Below are 25,276 nucleotides of genomic sequence, written 5' to 3'. Positions count from 1 at the left end.
ATCATGACCCACAGATGCACCGACAGACGGGCGATAGCAGGGTACCCCAGCATCGGGCCGCTCCTCCACCATTCCGAGGAGTACCCCGATACTGGATTCTGCCGCCGTTTTCTCAGTGTTCCACTTTGCGCATCGCATTTTGCGACAAACCCTCTCCCCTCTCTGCCCTTCCAGGGGCACCCACCCCCGGATCCAGCAGCATATGCTCCACTATTACGCCGGCAAAACCGCCGTGGCCCGTTGTGGTCCATTCTGCGGGCAAATCGCCATCAACAGAGACGCCAGCCTCCACCACCCGCGTTTCTCATGCCCAGGGAACCTTCCATTCCGTCGCGACCATCACCATCTTCGCTGTCTACCCTACCAACCTGGGGCAGCGGTTCTGGGAACGGACACCCCGTTGGAAGCTTTCCTCGGCCCGCTCACGTTGTCGCTGGGTCCTTTCGTCGGTCGAATTCGGCCCTTGCCGGGGTGCACCCTCTGCGCTGTGTGGCCCTTTGTTGCCTCTCTTCTTGCTCTCCCTCCACAAACCCACCCAACAAACAACTCCGGTTTTCAGTATCCCTACCCCCCACCTTTCTCCAAACTAGCCCGATTTCATCGGAAACCTTCCGACAGTCTTCTCTCTTCGTGTTGTCGATTTGTCGTCGCCGCCTACCTCTCAACAACAAACCGCCCTCATCCCGTCGGCGTCGTCGAATCCGTCTGCGACCGGTCACGAACCTGCCCGCCCTCGCGCCCCCCACACGCCGGTTCTTTTTTTCGGGCCCCGAGGGTTCCTCGCTCGAACGTGTGCCACCCTTATCCGATTGATCCGCGATCCTTGAATCGACATCCTTTGACACGCTTCCTTTCGGCCGTCGCCCTCCCGCATCGTCCTTGGCCATTTCTGTATCGCGAGCTTCGCCATCTCCAGCCCGCTATCGCAGCCGTCTCTGCTTCGATCCCGAGCGTTTGTGTGGCCACCCCTTCGAAGCGCCAACTTCTCAGGCGGATCGGACGACTCTCCCACGCGACCCCCCCTCTCCCTCATTCGTCGCCAGCATCCTCAATTCTCGAACCAGTCTATCCAAGCCTTCCAACCCCCCGGACCAAACGCCTTGATACCGATGCTCCCATCATGATACAGTCGCGACCCTTCTCTGCTGCTCACAATCTAAACCTATCTTCGGCGGCGCTCTCTTCCTAGAGAGCCGGCAACGGACGGACAGTTTACTCATTCATTGCATGCATAATCCCCCTGCAGAGACGTCGGTAGTGCCATAGGCTCTTCACGGGGCGGCATCGCCCACTCTCCGAGCACAGCCATGGAGCCCCTACATATGACCGAATTCGGTTCCGACCGATACATGAAGAAGCTCGAGCCGCAGGTAACCGCCACGTCTGACACAACTTCTTCATCCGGACTCCCCGAGAAGGGGTTCATCCTCCCCGTTCGGGGGCTGAATCTGTCGGGAATCGAGGCAGCGCCTACCAAGTCGAATGACCAAAAACGCGCCGAGAGGAGGGGTTTCGGGTTTCTCAAGCAAAAATTCCACTCCAAAAGCTCTTCAGCAGCGACAGCCGTCGTAAACGAACAACCCGAACAACGACCATCATTGGCCTTGTCAGAGGGCTACAGGAGAAGGAGGTATGTATCAACTCGGCTGATTCACGAGATGCGAACCACGTTCCCGTGTTGTTGACTTTATTGTGCCCTCACCAGCTCCCTGCCCTTTGATCGTCTCTTCGCCGCACTCCCTAATGAACTCCAGATCGAGATCGTTGCCTCACTCCCACTCTCCGACATCTTGAACTTGCGGCTTGCCTCCAGGTCTCTCCACGCCCTCGTGTCATTGAACGAAACCCCCATTGCCCGCTACCATCTCGACCACCATGTCCCGGCGTACGCCAAACGTCTCTACCCGGCACCGGCAGGCGTGCCCCTGAATTTTCACTACCTCTGTGGCATTTGGCATCGGTTACATGTCGCAGCGAAACTGTCCTATCTCATCTGTGAATGGGTCTCGAAAGAAATGTTCTTTCGGAATACGGAGGAGAAGAAAAGAGAGTTCGCACCTCAGCGGGAGCGGATGCGGCGACGTCTCATCCCTATGGTGTTTACTTGCTTCCACTTCTTTGAGACCTACCGGAAACTCCACCTCAAGTACATCGCCGAGCACGGCTACGGCCTGTCCAGGACTCCTTACACCACGAACCCGATCGAAACCGAGATCCTCAACATGTACGACGATCGGACGCTCTATCAAGTTCACGAAATATTCCCCCTCGTCATGGCCTCTTTTGACCGACGTCTCCGGCCCCCGACCTATGTTGGCCGCGTGGAGCGCTCGTTGAGGGGTTACCTGAGGGATAAGCCACCTGAGGAGGTCCACGTCGCCATCCTCTGTCTCGGCGGTCTCCGGGAGGTCGAAAAGATTTGGGAAGTCAAGGGCTACAACGCTCGCCGTGCCGCCGTCGACGCATGGTATACCTCAATATCCCGAGGAACTTCCGAGCCAGAGCCAAAGAAGCGGCGGGACGTGCTTGGGAAATTGAAGCGGAAAAAGTCGTCTTTGACACTGGGAAGGACGACTTCCAATGACAACGTCTCTGCCCCTGGCAGTTCGGCCTACTCGAGCGTTGCTCAGGGGAAGCAGCCAGAGAGCCTGGTATTCTGCACCAGCATGGCCGCTGGCATGCCCATGGGTCCATTATCGATGGAGGAGTACAGGATACTGCTCTCCGATCTCCCTGGCCTGCGCAAGATTTGGACCGAGACCGCCGAGGCCATGATCCTGGACCGGAAGATTGTCGAGCGTCCGTCCGATATCCGACGTAATGCTCAGATCTTCACTGACCTCATCAGTGAGAAAGTTGCCGACGACGAAGACGAGTGGTTATACGGTACCGTTGCGACCGGCTCATTACGACCGAACCTTGACGCAATTGACGAGGACCCCGTTGAATGATGATACGTTTTTCGCCCTCCCTGGATTCATGGCCTGATCGGTCCGAGCCTCGGGGGTGTTGAACAACCAAGCATACGCTGAACCTCAGCATCCATACCGCCTCATCGGTTACACATCATCTCTTATCGTTTCATTCTCTTTACCAGGTCACGGCATCTGGCCTCATCAGTCTATCCTTTTTTTTTCCTATGTCCGTCTCGGAGATCACTAGTGGGGTTGCAAACGGCATTTACAGGCGTTTGGGTTATTGCTATACTGGCTATTTGCGTGTATGTGTCTCTGGGAAGAGAACACATGGCGAACTGGGCGCATGGGTCCCCCTTCTCTCATTCTATAATCTTTTTGTATTCCTGTGACTACCAGTTTTGGGAGGAGAGGGGCTGTGAGGGGCGGGGCGGGGCGGTGCTTGTATCAAGAGATCTTAAGGGCGCATCCTCCTCAACACTGGATGGGCGTCGGCATGTAGATCGAGATGCATTTTCATCATGCCTTGCTCAGGGTGGGAACAATGTGACTCGTTAGACAACATGTCTCCTCTGAACCCGCCCGTTTGTTTTGTGTGAATGCAACTGCAGAGGGCTATGAGTTCGAGATGCCGCCGCCCTTGCGTTGGAATGTTGGCGTCGCTCAAGAAATTCTGCCCTCTCCTTCGGCGCGTCGAGGGTAAGATAAGGAAACCCTTGGCCCAGACTCGTGCTGTTGTTGATCTGGATACTTGATGCGCAGATAGGATTGGCAAGACACGGCTGAGGCGTCATGTACATCAATATACATATTGCACATGCATGATAACAAGAGGCGTCACCCAAAGCCTTGACCTGCGTCAGCCATATACCCCGGTCTTCCCACGAGGGATATCTGCCGCATAATACAACACCACGAGAGCGTATGCCCAGAGGTCAACGGCATGCACTGTCCAAACCATAGCGATCGCCAATCCCTTCTCTAATGCCTCTCAACATCCCCAGTGTCGCATGAATTGAACGCAGTGAAGGGCGCTGGCGGCAAACGCAGAACTGGAAGCACAAGGCGGCGTTGGTGTCTCAGGAGCAGTACCTATGTTATATCGGAGCTGGCCAGAGGCATCGCGCCCTGCTGCCCAGATGCATTTATCTGTGCGGCACCAAACAATGACCAGTTTTCTGGGCCAGCCTCCACAAACGCCGTCACGTTCGCCAGGCCCCGCCTTGCTCGTGGAGGGGTGTGGCTCGTGCCGACAAGACGCCGGACTAGATCAGCGGATCTTACGCCAGGCGGTGAGACACTGAGCGGCAGGACTCGTTGGTGGATAGGCTTGAGTTGAGACGGGCCAGTTGGTCTACTTGTACCAGGCAATGGGTTAGTGTCAACCCCATCGTCGCGGTGGTAGGCCACGATGTTTGGTGAGCTGCACAGGTTGAGTGTCGCCTTGCCGACGAAGTGGCAACTGGCATCCCCCGCCGGTGCTGTATCTGTGTGATAATAACCAGTGGCCTGTCCGTATGGTGGTGTGGGTTGGTCACGAAAGACATCTGGTTGGAAAAATATGGCAGGGATCGCACACGCTGAGAGCCCCGGGATCCTGCGCTCCTGGAACACGACCCTGGGGTGATGGCTCTGAGCCCCCTGTTCGTGACCAAACATCGTCCGACAATACCAGCCGCTGTCGATGATTCGGCTGCTGGCCTGTCGAGCATGGGGTAACTTGTTGTTTGGAAAGTATTTGGGAGGACCATGTCTGTATTTCGCTGCCCAGTGGGTGCCTTTTGGGTTGGGCAATGTCTTGTGCACTTGTTAGCCGCGCGAACGACCGTGACCGACGGGAGGGGTTCTTTGTTGATGTTGCTGCTTCCGGACCCGTAGCAGGCGTTGCTGATTTTTCCGTTGACCTTGCTCAGACTGGTCTTGAGGCCGCTGGCCGAGGTGGTTCGCTCCAGAAGACTGGGTTTCAAGCTATCGCCGTGGGGCTAAATCCGCCAACAATGAAGGTTCCTCGCGCGAAGGTGTTCGATCTGCCGAGGGTGAAATCGTACAAGCTACTGTGTTGAGACCAGGACCAGAAGAGGTTGATTAGGACCCCACCAGAGACTCATCTCTCGACTCAAAAACAGGAAGTCCGTCTTTATCGCTCTGGGTTACGCAGTCGTTAGGATGCTGGGTCCGCCGAGATGTTCTTTGGCGTTTTATAGGGGACTCAAAAAGCAGCAGAACCAACAATATGGTGTCATATTGTGGCAGAGCTACGCCTTGGTTGCTCTTACCATATTTCTCTTCTGTTCGGACCTCCTTTGCGTCTCCGATGGACTTGAGATACGGGTGGGGTGAGAGGGTGTCATTGTACATCGAGTTTGGGGACCACGTGAGGACCGTGCTGTTGTACTCCTAGATGTTGACTGCCTCTGCGCAAGGGGGTCAGGGGTAATCAAGCTTCCGTCAATACTCTGCTTGTCCAATGCAGCCGCTGCGGAATTGTTGATCTGTCGCGTCAGTTCATCATCTTCTGTCTTTCTGGCTCTTGTTTGAGCAGCCGTAATCGACGATGAGGCAACTGGTGCAGATAACCGAATGCTCGGCAGCTCCCGGGCTAGTTCGTTCACTTTTGAAGTCTGCGAAACCTGTGCGGCGGATTGTGCCCCCGGTGCTGTCTGTCCACTCGTCCGGGACAAGCTCACAGGAGCATCGGGTATGACGGCGGATGGCTGCTTGGGGCGGTTTTTCGATCCCTTTGGACGTCCCCATTTCTTGGGCGCGAGCCCAAGAGTCTCAGGGGGTATGGCTTGGGAAGGCCTAGGACTAGGGGTGTAAAGGGTCACAGCGTCTCTCTTCTTCTGCTTTGGGCCCTTTTTTACCACATTGTCCTTTCGGTGCTTGGTCGATTTGCTACCTCTGGGTCGGCCACGTTTCCGCCTGGGTAGCACAAGTGCAATCGGTCGTTTTTCAGCATGATATATCTTGGGGGAGATCTCGGTGATCCATCCGACGAAAAGGATGCCAGTGCTATTTGACCCAGGGCTTTCTGGAGAACCACCTGTTGGGGGCGGACGCGCCCCTGCGATGCCGCCAAAGAAGGCTAGTGCTTTGCAAATCTGATCAACGACTAGGACGGGACTCAGGCCCTTGAGCCGAGATAGCAAACGTGCCTGCTTAACCTTGACCTCCTTGGGGCTGAGAGATGGTCCCTTTTGCAACTGACTTTGCGGCAGTGCTGTTGGCGCTTCGACCCTTAGGTCTGCGTGAATAAACGTAGCCCCCCCCCCCCCCCCCCCCTCCGCCACTCGCTCAGCGGCCATCCTGATGCTCGCTGGTGCGTTTCGCTTCAGCATCGCGATTACCAGCATCAGCCCATCTGGCAGAGTCCACGAGCATACCTCCGAAATGACCTTTGGAACCATCAAACATCCCATTTAAGTTGCTGGCTATGGGGGTTTGAACACGTCCGTCGGGGGCATTGGTTGTCAATATACATGAGAAACCTGTCTCGGCGGGAAGTGTAGCTCTGTGGGTAGAGGTCGAATCTAGCACGCCTGCAGGACTCGGCGCAAGTTGCGTCATCTGGACAGGCGTTAGAAAGGGGTCATTGAAGCGACTGTTTTTGCATTCACGGAGCAGCCTTCTGCGCGCAATACAGGGTAAATCGAGGGTACGAAGGTCAGCTGCTTCTGCCTTTACTCTCATATGATACGTGTTACTCTCATTCAGTCGACACACAAACCTCGGGGGGGCTTGGAGAAGGCGCGGCACCCCAAATGGTAGTCTTCTCCAACGTGTCTAACGCTGATATAGCCCTAGGGCGCGACAAATGATGTGGTTGTCGGGGTGCTGCGCGGCGGCAGACTTCTAACCAGGCTATAAGGAGCATGACTGAGGTGGACAAGAGTTGCAATCGGTGAGCTAGGAGGAGACGGACAAGTGCAGGGTGCAGCAAGCAACTGGCATTGTCGCCTGTAGCGGGATTGGGCATTCCAGGCGACAGGAGCGAGGAGCTAAGTCTCGTGCAACCAGCTTCTAGCAGGTACAAGCACCACCGGGTAGCCTCGCGATTCGACCAAGAGGGAAGCGTTGGTGTCACAGATGTTGCAATATCTGACTAGTTACAGAGATGGCTCTGTGGTCTCGTCTCATTAGGCAGATGTGTGATAGGCTTGCCTGGAGAAGAGGCCAGTTGGAACTTTGTTGAAGTGCCTTTTGTTCGGGTGGTATCTGTGGTCCAAGGCAAGATTTGTGAGGCCAGGCAAGTGCAGATGGAGGGGTTCTACGCGGCAGTCTAGTAACGGTGGTACATAAGGTCGGCTACCTACCCTACATAGGTATTTCATAGATACGTACCGCAGTTAGAGCGGTACGTAGGTATCAGCCCCGGCTGTCATTCTGGTCGTTATTGTAAATGCTGTCGGGGCTGGATTTAACACAGTTACGTCGGGTCGTGGCTGTCAACAGTCATTATCGGGCTGTATCTAATGTGGGTCCATTGCCCCACTTCCCGCCGCAGTCAACACCAACAACGAAAGCCAAGCCTGACCTCATGTCTTCTTCTCCAACTCTTTAAGGTAGGAATCCCACTTGGGGACCCTCTGCAATACACGTCTCACTAGCTGCTTTAGTTCCACTTGTTCTTCTGTCTCCAATTGCCCCGGCGTCCTCTCCATCCCCTGGGTCCGCTCCTGTTTTGCTCACAGCTCTGGAGGCACTCCCAGAAACCCCTCTCCCACGTTCGACCTCGCATTCCAGTCCTCACCCCCAATCCTGGGCCCCGTGTCTTGTAAGGCCAGGACACATCGAGGGTACTGCGAACCGACAGAATTCGGTAGATCGACCTGAGCCATACTCGAATAACCGACAATGTCACCAACACAGTACATTCTTGTTTCCCTGCCGCTCCGGATCTTCGATGATGATCCGTTGACATCGCTTGCCGCCACCGTCGGCAAAGATAACGGCGAGACGCTCCCTTTCTCAATACCATCGTTTAAGATCGGTACCCTGGACTCTCTCGTGCAGCATGCAGATGACCTCACCAAGCTGAATGCCCAGTGCGAAGCAGCCGCCGCGAAAGTGTCGGACTCGCTTCGAGGGATCCTGGATGGGGACGAGGACAAAGCTGCGCAGCAGAAGCTGGTCAACGACAGTATGTTTGTCCCAAGAGCCTCCCCTCTAGCTTTCTACTTGTCTGACCGTTTTTCTGCTGCCTCCAGAGCCTACGGACCATTATCTTCGTACCTTCCAATGGAACAAGGTTCGATACCGCGCCGACCGGCCTCTGGGAGAGTTGATCGACACCTTGAAGAAGGAGCTCCAAAATCTCGATAACGACGTCAAGGCGAAGTTCAGCCAGTATAACGGAGTGAAGGGCACTCTCGCGACGTTGCAGAGAAAGCAAACGCAAGTATTCCCAGCACCCTGACTGTTTTGACAGAGGTGGGATTTCTGACCTGAAGCAGAGGAAACCTGTCCACAAAGTCTCTGACGCCCATTGTCGACCCAAACCTGCTAGTCCAGGATTCTGAATATTTGGAGACCCACCTCATCGTGGTACCGGCCAACGCGCGCAAGGATTTCCTTCGCAGTTACGAGACCCTCGCTCCGATGGTCGTTCCCAGGTCCTCCGTCCAGGTTGCCCAGGACGACGAGTTTGCGCTATTTGCGGTAACAACGTTCAAGAAGACCAGTGCCGAATTCCTCCAGAAGTGCCGTGAACAAAAATGGACACCCCGTCAATACAAATACGTGGAAGGAGGCAGAGAGGAGGAAGAGCGCGAGTTGGCTCGCGTCACTAAGGAGGAGAGGAAGGTCTGGGGTGAAGCTCTGAGACTTGGTCGGACGGGCTGGAGCGAGGCCGTCATGATTTGGGCCCACGTTATGACACTGCGGGTCTTTGTCGAAACCGTCCTGAGATACGGGTTGCCTTTGGAGTTTGTCTGCGCGCTCGTTAGGGTGAGTGTTACCCCGCTTTCTCCAGAGTCTTCCCTCACCCATCTCCACGAAACCGGCTGACTCTTCTTTCAGACCACTCCTAAGCAGGCCAGGAAAGTCAAGACGGCCCTCGACTCGGCATATTCTTATCTCGGCGGCAACGCCTTCGGCAGAGATAAGAAAGGACGGGTCACAAAGGACGACGCGGCGATAACCTCCGAGATGGCTGCAGCCGGGTTAGGCGACGCTGAAGGCGGCGAGTATACGGCCTATGTGTACTATGAAATTGACCTCCCATGATCGGGGCGTTGGAATATGTACGTGGGCATGTTTTGGTTTCAGTAGGCACCGGAGTGGAGCGCGAGCACGGTCACGGTCACGGCAACAAACGAGTTTGGTTGTATTTGAAGGCATAGTTGCAGTTGCTCTTCACGAGCAGTAGACGGGGCGCTTTATATCCTAGGTTTGGAGAATCCATTCCACCGTAATTCCGCCCTAACCCTCGTCCCACCCAAACCACCACTTCCCGTGCAGAATAAACACGATCAAAGACACACCTCAACCCTCCATCGACAGCACTCATCGTGTCTCCTGGGTCTGGGTAATCAGGCCCTTCTCAACCAGATACTCCGAGATCTTGCGCACGCAGTCCTCGACGCTCAGTTGGTCTGTCCGGATGGTGATCTCGGGATTCTCAGGTGCCTCGTACGGAGCCGAGATACCGGTGAACTCCTTAATCTCACCAGCGCGCGCCTTCTTGTACAGGCCCTTGGGATCCCGGCTCTCGGCCACCTCCAGGGGAACATCGACGTAGACCTCGATAAAAGGCAGCGAGTCATCGCCTGTGGGAGAGGCAGCGGCGTGCAGATCGCGGGCGATTTTCCGGTCAGCACGGTAGGGAGAAATGAAGGACGTGATGGCGATGGTTGCAGAGTCGGCGAAGAGCTTGGCCACCTGTTCCACTGGTCAGAGAAAGGACTGCCTGGGGTACAACGGTCGAGCTACTAACCTCGGCAATGCGGCGGATGTTCTCGTTTCTGTCCTTCTCAGAGAAGCCCAAGTCCTTGTTCAACCCGAAGCGCACATTGTCGCCATCAAGCCGGTACGCGGCGAGGCCAAGGTGGAGCAGGTGTTGCTCAAGGGCTGTAGCAACGGTCGACTTGCCCGAGGCCGAAAGGCCTGTGAACCAAATGGTAAAGCCCTTTTGGCCGCGCAGCTGGATGCGCTCTTGCCGCGAGAGCGAAGGGTGCCAAGTGATGTTGCTACGCTCCGTGGTTAGTAAACGTCCATCAATATCTTCCATGCCCTCGGCCGATCTCCCCTCTCTCAGATGTTCTCAAGGAAGACACTCACGTAGCCATTGTATCGACTCAAACCCTGTATACACTTTGACAACGTGCAGAGGATGTTGTGTTTCCACGGGTGCTGATCCTGGCAGGTGGAAATGAACGGCGAGATTGTGTCCTTTTGACACCGGGTGGCAGACCTTGAGGGAAAGCGACAGCAAGGAACGGGAGGACGCCCCAAGGAACGTGGGTGGTGGTTGGCCAATATATTTTTTGTGTGTTTAGTGATGAGATGGGGGCAGAAGTTGAATGTGTGCTAGGGGGGCGCCGGTGCCCGGTGTCGCACATGGCTGCCGCCATGTCCCGGACAAATGCCACTCGTCCGGCCTCCGATCCGGCGCGGGGCACCAAGAAAGAGTTGCCCCACCACGGCTGATTTGCGCCGGATCGCGTCATTTTATGCCCTCCTGATGTGGATCCCCCACCCAACCTTCCCGCGCCCCACGTGCGACGGTTCGTCACCTTGCAGCGGCGACAAGACATCGGCCAGCGTTGTCGAGAACGCCTGGTATCAAATCAGCGTCATGCATAGCATAGCGGGCATGCCAAGAGGGTGCCTAAGTGCGTGGCACTCGGTGTGCCCCTTTGTTTGCCCTTATTGCTCTATCAACCTCTATCTTCCCAGGTCTAAACGACATTGCACAGCGCCTGGTGACACCCTTCCGCTTCGTTCGATCTGAGAGCCTCGCCTCTCCGCTGTTGGAAACCACCCCGCATCTTGTTATGCTGTTTACTGCCTTGTGGAATGAGCTGCGTGGCGGGCTGGGCTTTCCATGGCGCAACTATCGATTGTCTCCAATGGCTCCGACGATGGACCGGAAACGGGGGTGTGTTGTTGTTCGGGCCCAGCCTGGGTATTATTAATTGTTCACTGGGTAAACTTTGGCCATCATCTGTGGTCAAGTCTCGGGTTAGTTGTTGCCATCAGAATATTAGGGACGGCGGGATCACGTACCGCAGCCTGCCGGGGAGAGATGAACAGGGCAGAAGCTGTCGCCAGAATCGTAGGCTCTTGACCCTCAGCGGGTAGGGTTTCAATGTGGCCTTCGACCCACGCCTTTCTCCCTTCGACCTTTGCGGTCCTAGCCCGAAGAACAAGGAACTGGTCGGCCGCAGCTGGGGCCTTATAATTGATCTCCAGCTTTGCTGTCATGCCGATGTTGAAGGGCAAGACGGGAAAGCAACATCTGGCCAGACCCTCGTCCAGCATGGTGGCTAGGAAGCCACCGTGGATGATCCCGACGTGGCCACATAGGTCCGTTCCAACGTGGGTAATTTGCACATAGCTCTTCCCGTCATTTCGGGACCAGCCGTACGGCAGTATTGTCATCTTTCCAGGGCCAAAAAGGGTACCGCCGGTCAGGTTTTGCTTGCGCCATGCCGGCGGTATCCCCAGGTGAGGGCGAGACTCGATATACTCCGGATCTGCCCGCAGCGACGCCACGAGCGGGTGTGAATTGATGTACTCGTCCTTTGCCCTCGCTTCGTCATCTAATAGCAACTCATTGAGTGCGTCGGCCTCGCTGGGCGGGGACAAGATCGCCGCCGCCGACTCGTAGGCAGGGGCCGCAGCCATGGCGAAACCAATCGTGGTGAAGAGGAGGATGCGGCCACCAAGTGACGCTGCTCGACGAAGAAATGGTGCCTTCACCGCTGGTTGGACAGTTTCCGGTTCTGTGATTCCGTGCGGATTGATATTAGCAACAATCAACGGCGAACGGATGATAGGAAGAGGTTGTATTCACCAACAACGGTTGACAGCGGCCGAGTGAAGCGAGGGCGGACAGAGAACCCAGGAGACACTCGCAAGGGAACACGAAGACAGCAGCGCGCGGTCGAGGGGATTGATAAAGACATCTTTTCACGCCGAAGCCAACTCGACTGGGACCCAACTTTTGATCGATGTGCTGGGTTGCTTGTGATTGCGGCTCTTGCTCGGAAGCATCGGCGGATAAGAGTGGGCCCAATCTTCAGGGGTTGTTCCAACTTAGTATCCGCTCTCCCGGCTCGGCACGCCCTTCACCGACATGCCGGCAAAGCGGTCGGCCGCCGTCAAAAACGTTACCGTGCTTTACCAGCGTCAGGCCGATTACCAAACCTCGCCGTGTCAACTTGGCTGGCAAGCCGGATCAGAAGGCATGCCACAGAGCGTGTAAAGTAAATTAAGGTTAGATCATCGAGGGTTGGCTGTTCAGCATCTCCTTCCTATGGGATGTTTACGTACTATGCTCAAACTACATATCATGCATAAGGTGGTTTCGGCTGTCGATTCACTTTTGTCCTAAGCGTGTCGCCTGCTCGGATATCGCCATAAAGGAGACCTTAACATGCTCAGTTAGATGTTTGTCTTCGACTGATGAGTGGCGTGCTCACGGTCCATCATAGTATCTAACTGACGTCACACATGACTTCCCGTGGCGGCAACCTCCTTGATGATAAATCCAGCCGGTCATGTCTTGCTTGGAACCCTCCTCTACCTCTATGCCGCTCTCGAATCTCCCCTGACTTCGGAAGGCAACCGATCAGTAATCACCTGAACAAGCATGGTCAGTAGCATGCCCATGGGTTTCATCCAGATTCATCCTGACGATTGGTGAACATGGGGGGTATTTGTCGCGTCACAGGCAACAGCAGACACGGTAAAGCTCGATGAAGCTCACGAGCCGATGGAAGAATCTGTCAGAGTATTTAGACAGATCGAGCATCAACTCAAAAGATCACTAATCCGACTTCGGCACGAGAGCAATAGTGAGCGTACCCCCCCTTTCCCCGCCGTACGACCTACGGGTTCCATTTGACTCGACCCCGTACCGCCCTAGTGAGCAACGGCAAACACTCACAGTGTCAGAACACGAACCGGCCTTCTTCGCCGCTGCCGAGCACTTGAGCAATGAGCAGCTGGCAAGCTTCACTGCTGACGACTTTCAACAAGTTCGAGTTGGCCGCTCGGCATATGGGTTGCACCTGTTTGGCAAGGTCCGGATCCCAGCCCTGTCTGATGAAGGCCCAGGGTATATTCACTTCCGCGCTTTCACTCGGGGGCCTGATGACCCGGCAACACTGCATATGATCCGTATGTATTAACCCTGCCACGTAACTCGGACCAGCACTCCCCGAAGGCTGGCCAAGAGCTCCAACCATCCAGGCTAACATGCGACCGTGGCAGATACTGAGGACATGGAGGTCCCGGGGGGCGGACGCAGCTACCGCGCAATATTTACAAAAGAGGACCCATTGGAGTGGTTTGACACCTAACAGGCGGTATATTTATGGCAGTTACCTAGACTAGGTATCTCGAGTTCAATTGTTGGCTGGAATAGGAGCGCGGGTTTGGTGCCATAACACCCCGGCAGCTCCCAGACTGGCTAGCATTCTAGGTGGCCATCCTTCCTAATCATCCAGCCCATCCTCCTCAGCCAGGAGCTCGGCGTAGTCGTCAACCGATGCAAAGGTAGGCAGGCTCTTCATCTCCTTCCGGCTCAGCCTGCCCTTGCCAGGCTTCTGAGAAGGTGCCTTCCCGGACATAGAAGCAGCATTCTCATCCTCGCTCTCGCCTGCACTGGCTTCCTCGTCCGATCCGGAGTCGTCAAATATGCCTTCGAATCCACCAGAGCCCTCGGAGTCAGGGACCGAGAACTTGTCACTGTCCTCCGATGCTTCAGACCCCTGCTCGTCATCCGAGTAGTCATACTCCTCGAGGTCGACATCAGACTCTTCGTCCACATCCATTCCATCAACTTCAGGACGGGAATTGACGAGCGCCTCCCAGATCTCCTCCTCACCTGCCTCCTCCTCGTCAGACCCGGGTTGCTCAACCCCCGGCCGGTTCTTGGCCTGTGGGCGTTCTCCGGACTTGCCAATGCGGGTGAAGTATTCGTGAAAGAATACATCCTCTGCTGGAACTTGGTCTGCAGCGAGGTTCCAGAACGAAGATGAATTGACAATCGGTTGCTGCTTGGCGACACCCTTGGCGGATGCAGCGAGATTTGACGTGCTCCCAGGAGCAAGGACTGGCTGCATGATAGAGCCACCGCGCTTGGAGGCCTCCGTTTTCGGGTTGCGGTAGACAAATCTATCAAGGAAGTGCATGAGTGTGTGACTGGCCAGGTCGGGCTTCGGCATCCTCCTCTGCTGGGAAAGGAGATTGTCTGCATACAAGCACACCGATGGATGGTAGTGTGCGAGGAATGGAGTCTGCGCACTGTCAGTCAACTCTGATATGCTCATACCCTCAATCATAGGGTACTTACCAGCTCCCACAAACAGCTCCTGTGTGCGTTACTGTGCGCGGGATCACGCTTTCGACCATCATACACCTTGGCCCGAGAATTCTCTCCGTCTTGGTCATGGTCCAGGGGAGCCGAGGGGGCTGCAACATCGTCCTCCGGGACGTCCCTATACACCTCCTCACCATCATCCTCGTCCTCTTCGGGTTCATCCAGCATGGTGCGCAAGTCCGGAAAGCTTGCTTGCATCTCGGAAATCAAGAAAAGGATGCCACAGGTGAAGGATGGTTGATGCAGAGTCAGGATCTGAATCAACCTCTTGACGAATGCCTTGACCCGCCGAACGTTGACATCGTTTTTCATCGCCCGGTATAAGAGGTTGAGATACAGAGTGTGCTTGGATGAAGTGACCAATCTCGGATCGAGCAGCGACTCGTATAGGGTGCGATAGAACCTGTCAACGGCGATGTGCTTTGTCGAGGCGAGTTGCTGAATGAGCATCAAGGCCTGGATGCTGGTGTTGAAGTTTGATGAATGGGTGATCCTGAAGAGGGTATCGAGGTGGCCCTCAAGAGTCGAGCCCTCTGTGGTGGAAAATGGAATCGCCCTGTTGACGCCCGTCAACAGGGCCGAGACCAGCTTCTGGGTTATGTCCTGCTCGTTCCCCGAATGCTGTGAAACGGACGGGCTCTTTTTGCCCTTCTTTTGGCGATTAGCGGGAGTATTGCGATCATCATGGGCATTGAAATCACCCAGCGAGCCGGACTTCAGGAGGGAGAGAAACATGTCGAAGTAGATCTTCAAGAGCTTGTCGGCGACGGCCTGTTCCTTCATGCTCAGGATGGTCTGGTTCAGGGTGTTGATGGCGGTGTATCTTGTGCGCAGGGTTTGGCCGGGTTTCAACAGAAGTTCCTGTTCCACCGTGTCGATGACGACAGTTTTCATCCCCGGGTGGATGGTAAAGAGCTGCAGAAGCAGATATGAGGCCCGGGAGGCGATCTTTCGTTCGCGGTCGCCAAGCTTATTCACCAACAGCCGAAGGAGATTTGCTTCCTGCTCCGGCTTGCTCTTTAGCAAGCCGAACACGAAATCGAGGGCTCTTGAGCGCGAATACTCGATCTCGTCGGAGCACCAAACCTCGAGGAGCTGGATGATGCGGAAGTATGCAGATTTGAGCCAATCTTCGAAGGCCCACATCATCAAGATGGGTTCAGTCAACTTCCCGGGGAGTCTCTGTCCCTCCCTCCAGGGTTTACCCCCTGCCTCAGCTAGCTCGGCGAGCAAAGCCGGCTGGGCGTTGAATGGGTAGAGACGTCTGTCCCCGGGCAATACCGCCCCGTTCCCCAGCAGGTCGACGAGAGCTCCCAGGGCGGCGATGGCCTGACCGCGGCTCCGCTTCCCCGCCAAGCCGACCAAACTGTCGAATGCCTTGCGATTGTGAAGTGGCGATTCCTGAATCGAAAGGGTCAAGGCCGAGATCTTGTCCGAGAGGGTACCCGACGACATGATGGTCGACATGAACTTCTGCGACGAGCTTGATGCGCGGCTTGCTGCGTAGCCGGATGAGTCTTCATCCAGAAGCTTGTCCGCGTATGCCTTGAGGCTTGTTATGGACGATGGGTTCGGCATGGCCTTTCCGAGCTTCCGCAATGATAGCCCGCTCGCGGAGAGACCGTGCCAGTCAGGGCGGGGCTCAAATCTCTGCATCGGGTCAGATTATTGGAAGGGTTCGAAAAGAAGCATGTACGCTTGAAGAAGGCTCACTAACCAGTTTCCCAGGACGCTTCGCAGGTTGAGACTCTTGTTGTGGCGGAGTAACCTCGCCTCCTTGAGACGCGACGCCGGCATCGGAATCGCCATCGGCATCGGCATTCTCATCATCGCTGTACCCCGTGTCCTCCTCGTCGCTCTCCCTGTCGTCTCCCTCGCCGGTTCCATCCGATTCATCTTCTTCGGCGGATCCGACTTCACTCTCTACTTCGAAGTCCTGATTGTGTCGCAGGTTACCAAAGCCGAGACTTTGTACAAGCTGCGAGAGCTCATCTCTCAATGATTTGTCGACCGTCGCTTCTGGCGATGCCTTGGGACGAGGATTCTCGGTTCCTTCATCGCCAGAGTCAACATTGGCAACCAGTTCCAGGTCCTCTTCGCTCCCTCCGAGAGCCAAAATCTCATCGAGCAGAACAGCCCGTGCATCCTTCTTGTCGCTTCGAGAATGGACCGTCGCGTTCTCGCCTGATGTCTGGGTTTGCCGTCTTTTCGATTCATGGTCATCTTTGCTTTCGCTCGGTCTCTTCCTTTTGGCTGGCCGTTGCCCTTCGGAATCGGCGAGAGACTTGTCGATTCTGCTTGTCAACTGAGCGAGGGCATCCTCGTCGAGCAGCGGTTTGCTGGGCTTCCTCGCCTTCGCTCGTTTCGCACCCATGGTTGGAATCACTGCCCGGTCCGTATCTAACGGTGTCTTCGAAACCGACGGTCTTGTTGAGGGGGATCAGCAGAACGTTGTGCCTTAAGTTTGAAGGTTGGTGCGTTTGTGATCGACCAAGAAAAGGAAGAAAAAAAGTTGCAGATAAGGTGTCTTATCAAGATAGGTACCCCTGTCACTCATGGATCGATCCCGGTGCATGTCCATTGGCCCCACTTTTGACCGCAGCTCCGGGGGAAACTTTCACGGAACCTTCTATCCAAGCAAGCTGTTGTCAATGGCAGGGAGCATATCAATGGCAAGAGCTTACGCCTAGGTAAGGTACTGTGAGCAGGCCTTCATGAAGCTTCCGGCTCTAACAAAGTCCGGCAAGGCTGCATCGCCGATACTCTTCTTCTAACACTTCGTCCCGAATTTGTTAGAACTCCTCGCACCTGCCTGGGTTGAACTACTGTTCCGTCCATTATCGTCTCGCCAGCCCGACCACGGCGCTCTCTTGACACGGCTGTTTGGCCCAGGTGTGCTCCGAATAGCCATCAGACTTTTGGATTCAGGGGGGAGCAGTCAGAAGCATGGCTTTATCAGCTGTGGCTCGTCTCTCGCGGTTGTGGTTTCCAAGTGGCGGCATTGCTGCCTCTGCGACGGAAGATGCTCATTCCAAGCTTATCCGCGCTGGGTTCCTTCGGCAGTCGAACTCCGGCATGTTTCACATGCTTCCTTTGGGGCATCGGGTGCAGGACAAGGTTGAGAGGCTGGTTGCCAAGCATATGGACGACTATCTGGGTGAGTCCTGGGTGCTTTGTGATCTCTCAATCCTGGCCATGACGCGAGATACACTGACATGCCCTCTTTGTCAACCTCAAGGGGCGTCTAGAGTTTCTTTGTCCTCAATCTCGGCCGAGTCACTGTGGGAAAAGAGTGGTCGGTTGAGCGATGTCGCGTCTGAGGTTGGTGTCATTTTCCAGTTATGTTTGGCTACTGATCGCTCACCTCAATATTCTCTGTCAGCTCTTCAGGTTCACCGATCGTAGGGATGTGTCCTATCTGCTCGCCCCAACGCATGAGGAGGAGATCACAACTTTGGTGTCCCGGTCTGTTAAATCATACAAGGAACTCCCACTCCGACTCTACCAAATAACACGCAAGTACCGAGACGAGTTCCGCCCACGCCACGGTCTGTTGCGCGGCAGGGAGTTTGTCATGAAGGACTTGTATACCTTCGACACCGATGTTGAGTCGGCTCTCAAGACCTATGACGAGGTACAGGCTGTCTACGCCAGGCTCTTCTCCAGCTTGAGACTACCAGTTCTCGCCGCAAAGGCCAGTTCTGGTAGTATGGGGGGCAACTTGAGCCATGAATATCACTTGCCAACGCCACATGGGGAAGACCGTGTTATCAGCTGCTACAGTTGTGACTACACGGTTAATGAAGAAGTGGCTGACGCGAGCCCCCTTGGCGAAGTTGCTCCTGACACTCCCGTTGAGATCTGGCGAGGAATTACCAAGGACCGCACAACGCTCGTTAATGTCTGGTATCCCAAATGGGAAAGGTTGCGAGATTCTGGGGAGTTACGCGAATACACCAGCGAAGATATCAACTTGGCCGCTGTCAAGGCCCTCGTTCCGGACCTCGACACTGGCGTCAGCGATGCTCTCAGCTTCTGGTCAACCGCTATAGCTTCCGGCACACAGACAGCGACGGTCCTGATCAACGTGGTTGACCCTCGTGTTAAATCCACATTGCCTCGTTATCTCAACAGCGCCGCTTCGGAATTACCAGGTTGGCCATCGGCAATAGGTTCCCCGAAGACTCTAGCCACCACCCTCTGCCACTCAGAAGGAAGGGATGGAGAGCCACTCAGCCTCTTGCGCATCCACACTGGTGACAAGTGTCCTCGGTGTTCCTCCGGGAGGCTGAAGGTGGAGAAGGCCATGGAACTCGGACACACCTTCTTCCTCGGGACGAGGTATTCTGCACCCCTGGGGGCTGCCGTCGCGCTACCTTCATCCCCACAGCCCTCGCCCATGCAGATGGGATGCCATGGTGTTGGTATTTCTCGTGTGGTTGGAGCGACCGCGGAACACTTTGCTGACCAGAAGGGGCTGAACTGGCCGATGGCTATCGCACCGTACTCTTGCGTTATCATCCCCGGGAAGGACGCAACGGATAACGATGCCCAGGAGGTTTTTCACGCAATCAACGCCGTCTCCGGGCCAGGGATGGAGACTCTGGATGTGGCACTCGACGACCGAGAGAAATCATTGCCCTGGAAACTCTCTGATGCCGATTTGATCGGATTCCCTCTCATTGTAGTCCTCGGCCGGGAGTGGCGGTCTGCCGGACGGGTGGAACTACAGTGTCGAAGGTTGGGCATCAAGCAGAGCGTTGAATTGTCAGACCTGCCCGGCATGGTCCAGCACCTGCATTCGGAACTGTAGCAGGTGTCCTTAGGAATGAATGCTAATAAATTGACATGTTAACTGACAAGACCTCACACTTGGATGTCACTTGGCCCACCTCCAACCCCCCAATCGAGGTTTCTACCATGCATTACTTGAAATACTATGTCTCGGATTAGAAAGCAAACTACTAGGACTAAACATGCAGAGACAAGAGAGGGAACTTGAAGTATTCCACAGATACAACAGTATAAGTCGATATTCTCGATCCGCCCCCACCCTCCCTCTGATCCTTATTACCAGGAGACCGAGTCAATGTCAAAAAGCTTCATTTCATATCCCTAGCATCTACCTTGCTGGGTTGTAGTTGTCAAACTTCCAGAGTGTGGGTAACATTTGTAGCATGTTGTGGCATAGTTAGAGGTCGTTGAACTCGGAAGGTTTTTTATGACACGAGCTCCTCTCCAGAGGTCTTGAAGTGGTAGTAGAGACAATGAAAGTTGAGATGTGAGCGCTGCTCAGACCCCCAACAAGGCACGATGCCCACTCTGTCATCTGTCAATCTTGCACGGTCTGTACGCGGGATACTCCGTCACCCAGAGCCCATTGCTGCCCTCTGGCATAGAAATAAATGTGCTGGATGGGTAGAAGACAATGATGAGGGTCTCTCTGAGGCATCCTGACCTGAAAGAATTCCACAGATTTAATATCAGGCTAGGTTCTTCAGTCAAGAGAGTACTGCTGTCAAAGCAATCCTGTAGACGGGCTTTTTGATGAACGCCGCGGCTGTAATGATCAGGGTAGGGGAGGGCTTTTGAACAGCACGCAGCCCGACCAGATAAGCAACATCGTCACATCCAGAAGCAGGCAGTCGGAGTTAACGAAAATGTTATATAGGGCGCAAGGACGCCACTTGTTGTCTATAACATGGCCGTGCGGGATTGTTGGTCGCCAATGGATGTTCGCTCCCGTATAGGAATGCTAATAGGCTGTCGCTCCAACCAGAACCTTGACAGTGGGAAGAAAAGAAGCAACGGCGGAATTTCGGGGTATCCAGACAGTTAACCGATATATCTTAATTTTCTCAGTTATAGTACTGGTTAAGGTAATGGTTAATATAACTGTTCAGAGTATAAGGGTGACCAGCAACCGATACCAACTTGTAAGAGAGATAGCGTTGAAGGTTGTAGGACCCTACGCCGGAATTATTATAACCTAAGCATCGATAGTGTATACACAGTGTAAACAGTAGTAGTATCGCTTATCCTTTTATCCCTCTTTCCGTTAAGGTAATATCCAGGCAATTTATAATAAAGCTTCTGAAACAATAGGAAGGACTTTATATTACTAGCCACTAATTATATATTGTAAAATTATAAAGGGGATATCAGAGGTAGAAGTATATATTTATAGTAATATTTATCTTTTCTGTTAGAAGGGGGGAAGGGGTAAGAGTTAATTACCTGCTCTAAATATAATTACTTAGTACTCAGATCCGTAAGAGAAGACAGCTATAGCTATTAGTATATTAGGCATCGGGTAAAAAAAGTCGACGTTACTAAATCTATAAAAGTATCTAGTAGTAACTGTTAGGTGCTGGCCTCGTAGCGGCTGTAGACGAGCGCACTGAATAGTATTAAACTTCCTTAGGGGAAAAGGAAAGGGAGTATCTTATTTACAGGGCGCCGGCGAGCCTTTGATATTGTTGTTGATGCCTAATCGTGCCCCGTTCCGGCACTTTGCTGGGACTTTTCCGGGGCTTCGGTAGGCCGGCGCCGGGCCGCTATCTACGTCGCAATTCCCTAGGGCAGAGGCACTTAGGACCCACTTCTAAGCAGAGCTCAGCTCCTGACAGTACCTTTAATTATACATTTATAAAACTAGAATCCTATATATAGAGTATAACTAATTATATATACTGTTAGGGCTGAAAGACCGAGAGTGAGTTACGGGTTAGAAAGGTAGGTTTAGTATCGAAAGTAAGGACTATTATAGAATAGGAAAGAAGTAGAGGGGCGTGTTAAGGATACGGGAGAAACGTAGATAGTATATACCTACCCTTAAGTACTTGAAATTCCGGGTTATTAAGAAACTAAAGTACGCTTCGGTAACGTAGGAGAAATATATCTTTTAAAAAAAAGGCTGCGGTATATATTAAAGACGTAAAAGGAATAAAACTCTTAAAGAAAATTCGTAATCTCGGGATTACGGATAAAATAAAGGATCTAAGAGACATAGAAAAGGTATAGGAGATACGATTCTCTTATTAGATAGATTAAGGTACGGAACTAAAGCGATAGACCGAGATTTATATTAGAGGCGTAAGGAGCAAACTAAAAAGGTAAGGCGGAAACGGGTAGTATAGGATTATAAAGAAGTATAAGAAGGCTAGTAGATAAAGGATAAAAAAGAATATAATAAGTAATATATTTGTAAAAGTAGAGTGTAAAATACTATTTTACTTGTATTTAGCTTTATTTACCGTACGTTGTATATAGCGGCTATATAGTTTATACTTTTACTCTCCTTTCCATTCGCTAGCATTTCCTATCTAGAAGTCCTAGCTTTAATATATTAAACTTTCTAACCTAAAAAAGTATTAAACTGTTAAAGGTAAAAATAATTCTGCGTTATATACTACACCTTACGTAATTACTTCGCTTTGTAGACTTATATAATACAAGAATACTCTTCCCCTTTAACCTATTATTACCCATAGTCCTTCCTAAAAAGCAACTTACTACGGTAATAGAAGGCTAGTAGCCGGATAAAGCTACTAAGGTTATACCCGACTCTTATTGTAAATTACATAGTAAGCGCTTTCGTTAAGAAACAGCTTAGTATACTAAAAAGATATCCAAAGCAATGTTTACAACGACAATATACTATAAGCAAAAGAGACTTATACAGGGTTAACGTAGGGATATTATACCTATATGCAAAAAAATAGATTTACAACAGCCTTAGCACCCCCCTCCCTATCATTACCACTACTACTTTAAACAGCTACAACGCTGCAAAAACAGAGCCAAACAGCAAAACAAATCTATCATTCGAAATATCTACTACAGGCCTTTAATACTTAGTATACTACCCCTTTACCCGTACTACTGTATCCAGCCGAGTCGGCATCGAATCGATGAATTTATCGTTCTCAGCCTGCGGGATACTATCCTACATACTCTGCAGTACAACTTCTACTTGTATAACGTTTCCTACGCTGTTACGTAATTTATGAAGATTAGGGAAATCTCTATACAGTATATTATTTATAATCGCCTATACGTCCTCGATCGGGTTCAGATCAGGGCTATGCTAAGGGTATAGTTGAACCTAGATACCGTATTCTTCTAGCTACTCCGTTGTAACCTTAGCTGTATAGATACGTACGTTGTCTTAGATAAAAAAGGTATTGGGTCTATAGTAAAGTATTAGACCTTCCTCTAGAGTCTAAATATAACTGTTAATAGTAAAGTTATTGCTTTAAGATATATAGTCGCGCTTTATAATTACTAATAGGGACCTCCCTTCCTTCCAAATATACCCTTGGACTATAATTATAATCTCTGCTTTATTACAGGTATATACGTTAATAATAGACCGGTTGTATTTATATACTAGCGGCGAAAGACCAAGCAATTTCAGTCTTTTAGTATAATAGTAACGGAAGATTTATTAGAGTAGGCGCCCTATAATAAATAACGTTAGAAAGCCGATTACGACCTCTATCTTTAAATATACTTACCTTAGCTACCTTATCCAGTCTATAGCGTATTTTATACTTAAAGGCTAAACGTTTACAAACGTTTTCCTTATTAAGTTTAATTCTCTTTAAAGCTCCGTATTTACACCGGTATTCGTCGGGAAGGTAGGTATAAAGGGTGTTAATATATATACCGAAGCCTTCTTCTTTAAAGAGGTCCTTTTAACGTTTCGTAGGCTCCTTTTTAACTAGAAGCAAGGCTAGCCGAGTATTACGGTTGCTAAGGATCTTTTTACGCTTACGGTCGGGTTTATAATTATACGATTGGTTTTGTTAGACTCGTTTAATTGTACTGTAGACTGTTTGACGGCTAATTTGAAAATCGGATATAATGAGATTAATATCGACGTCCGCTTTTGTAAGCGTAATAATTTGCGCCCTATCGGTACTAGTTAATTGCTTACGGTACTTATTTAGAGAGATAATATTCGGTGATAATTCAAGACTAAATTTGTGTATTTTAGTGTTGTTTTGTAGAAGATGTAATGATTGGAAAAAATAAGGGAGATTTCATAATGAACGCGTGTAACGCGAGACACGGGTATAGGTGTAGTGTAGGTCAATCTATTTTTTGATTATAACTGTACTTTACAAGAAAAGACTCTAAACTATAAGTCAACCTATCCGCTTAAGGAACAACTTACTTTAGAAACACCTTGCAACGTCTACACCGCAACTTTACTACAGTACTTTCAACTTTTAAGAAGTAAGTAAAACAATAACTTTCTAGCTTTAAAATCTAATATTAGATAAATCTACAGATAGCCTACTTGGAAATTAATTTATATTGTCCCTTCGAGGCTTTGCAGGCTGGAAAATCCAGCTTATATAAAATCGCTCGCGACTTTAGTATACTAGCATTAACCCTCTATAATCAGTACTACGACCTCCTTCCTTTGTATAACAAAGCTTTTCAATATTATAAACCCTTGGTCCGGTCTAAGAAGAACGTTCTATATACTAGGCTATAAACTAATAAGCCTTCGGCTACCCTCCGACTTACATATAACTCTAAGAGTTTACTAGCCGACTATAACGTATCGACGGATCTAACAATTCTATAAGCGTCAGTTAGATAAAACGCTTTATACATAGGTATCCTACTCTTAAAACCCAGAAGGCTCGGAAAATTAACTGGGCTTATATTAGAGGGGCTATAGTTAAGGTAACCCGGCTGTAGTTCTGTTACTTTAACTTTCTAGCTATCAACCAGATACAACTAGCTAACTATTAAAATAAAAACGAATACAGGTTTATAAAGAATATTAGCATTAATAGTCTAGCAGTCTATAATATTAAAAACTATACTATTTAACAAAAGTAGCTTAGTATTAGAACCTAGACCTCGTTTATTAAATACATCTCGATAGTATAAGTATATCTCCCTTCTGCTGTACTTTTTAAAGACAAATACCTTTAATAAGAAGAGTTTCCGGTAAAAAAGAGCGATTGTAAAGACTAGGTTTTTACTATATCTAAAAGAGGCTAGACTAATACAACTATTACCTTCTACTAGCTTAAAAAGGTCTTTATTTAATAAACAAGCCTTATCTATTAATCCTAGATAGTTACAACAGCTATATAAATTGTAATTGTATCTAGTAATAATTTAGTAATAATATCTACTTTCTTTACTCCGGTAATATAACCATTTATAGACCTTAACCGTTTAACTTATTAATATTTAATCCTTTTAAAGAGGCTTACTATTAAGGGCTTAACTGTAAAGTAATTTAGACCGAGATACTTACCATTAATAAACGGATTATACTTTAATGCTTTATATTAGTAGATACAGAAACTTTAATATAGTGGAATATTAAGTCTAGATAGCAAGTATTAAGTTCATAGCTAGTCTATACTTCTAAGCCTCAAATACACTGTTTAATATTACAGAACTTAAACTACCTAACGAAAGATATACAGACTTTACTGCTACAGGATACTCCTGTAACATAATAATGTATCCTATTTATTTATCTAGGTTTTGTAACAGTTATCTTAATACTATATAAAAGAAATGAAATATATAAGAGCCTGGCTAAGATAAAAGGTAACTTTAACGGGTTACCTGGTAGCAGATCGGAACGGACCTCTCACAGCTTTCTGTTTACCGTCGACACATCTCTACACTCAAAAAACAACCACGACCAAAATTTCTACAAAACCTCACCATCACACACCAAAAAGCGCAACAACAATTTTCAAACTTTCAGATTTCTACAACGCATAACACCATTACCTCGCGCCGAGTCGCCACCTCATTAGGAAGATAC

General features: G+C 51.1%; 6 protein-coding genes across 6 annotated transcripts; 3 read left to right on the top strand and 3 right to left on the bottom strand.

The window, feature by feature from the left end:
- Window positions 1–1,307: 1,307 nt before the first annotated feature.
- Window positions 1,308–2,951, top strand: VTJ83DRAFT_2094 (uncharacterized protein; the record flags this gene model as incomplete). The annotated part of the gene is made up of 2 exons (XM_071008326.1): window positions 1,308–1,630; window positions 1,706–2,951. 2 exons carry the CDS (start codon window positions 1,308–1,310, stop codon window positions 2,949–2,951), a joined length of 1,569 nt encoding a protein of 522 aa, XP_070868634.1.
- Window positions 2,952–7,769: 4,818 nt separating this feature from the next.
- Window positions 7,770–9,140, top strand: VTJ83DRAFT_2093 (uncharacterized protein; the record flags this gene model as incomplete). Its single annotated transcript, XM_071008325.1, has 4 exons — window positions 7,770–8,055; window positions 8,123–8,309; window positions 8,369–8,861; window positions 8,934–9,140. The coding sequence occupies 4 exons, from the start codon at window positions 7,770–7,772 to the stop codon at window positions 9,138–9,140; spliced, it is 1,173 nt and encodes a 390-aa protein (XP_070868633.1).
- Window positions 9,141–9,419: 279 nt separating this feature from the next.
- On the bottom strand, window positions 9,420–10,201 carry VTJ83DRAFT_2092 (uncharacterized protein; the record flags this gene model as incomplete). Its single annotated transcript, XM_071008324.1, has 3 exons — window positions 9,420–9,794; window positions 9,850–10,102; window positions 10,194–10,201. 3 exons carry the CDS (start codon window positions 10,199–10,201, stop codon window positions 9,420–9,422), a joined length of 636 nt encoding a protein of 211 aa, XP_070868632.1.
- Window positions 10,202–11,046: 845 nt separating this feature from the next.
- VTJ83DRAFT_2091 (uncharacterized protein) lies at window positions 11,047–12,043 on the bottom strand (the record flags this gene model as incomplete). The annotated part of the gene is made up of 3 exons (XM_071008323.1): window positions 11,047–11,079; window positions 11,142–11,860; window positions 11,932–12,043. 3 exons carry the CDS (start codon window positions 12,041–12,043, stop codon window positions 11,047–11,049), a joined length of 864 nt encoding a protein of 287 aa, XP_070868631.1.
- Window positions 12,044–13,576: 1,533 nt separating this feature from the next.
- On the bottom strand, window positions 13,577–16,837 carry VTJ83DRAFT_2090 (uncharacterized protein; the record flags this gene model as incomplete). The annotated part of the gene is made up of 3 exons (XM_071008322.1): window positions 13,577–14,380; window positions 14,437–16,113; window positions 16,181–16,837. The coding sequence occupies 3 exons, from the start codon at window positions 16,835–16,837 to the stop codon at window positions 13,577–13,579; spliced, it is 3,138 nt and encodes a 1,045-aa protein (XP_070868630.1).
- A 572-nt stretch (window positions 16,838–17,409) lies between these two features.
- Window positions 17,410–19,276, top strand: VTJ83DRAFT_2089 (uncharacterized protein; the record flags this gene model as incomplete). The annotated part of the gene is made up of 3 exons (XM_071008320.1): window positions 17,410–17,620; window positions 17,702–17,784; window positions 17,846–19,276. The coding sequence occupies 3 exons, from the start codon at window positions 17,410–17,412 to the stop codon at window positions 19,274–19,276; spliced, it is 1,725 nt and encodes a 574-aa protein (XP_070868629.1).
- Between the last annotated feature and the right edge of the window lie 6,000 nt (window positions 19,277–25,276).

This window comes from Remersonia thermophila, chromosome 2 (assembly GCF_042764415.1).
Source record: "Remersonia thermophila strain ATCC 22073 chromosome 2, whole genome shotgun sequence".
Lineage (NCBI taxonomy): Eukaryota > Fungi > Ascomycota > Sordariomycetes > Sordariales > Chaetomiaceae > Remersonia > Remersonia thermophila.
Note: the sequence above shows the minus strand (reverse complement) of the source record. Positions and strands in the feature narration are given on the sequence as shown.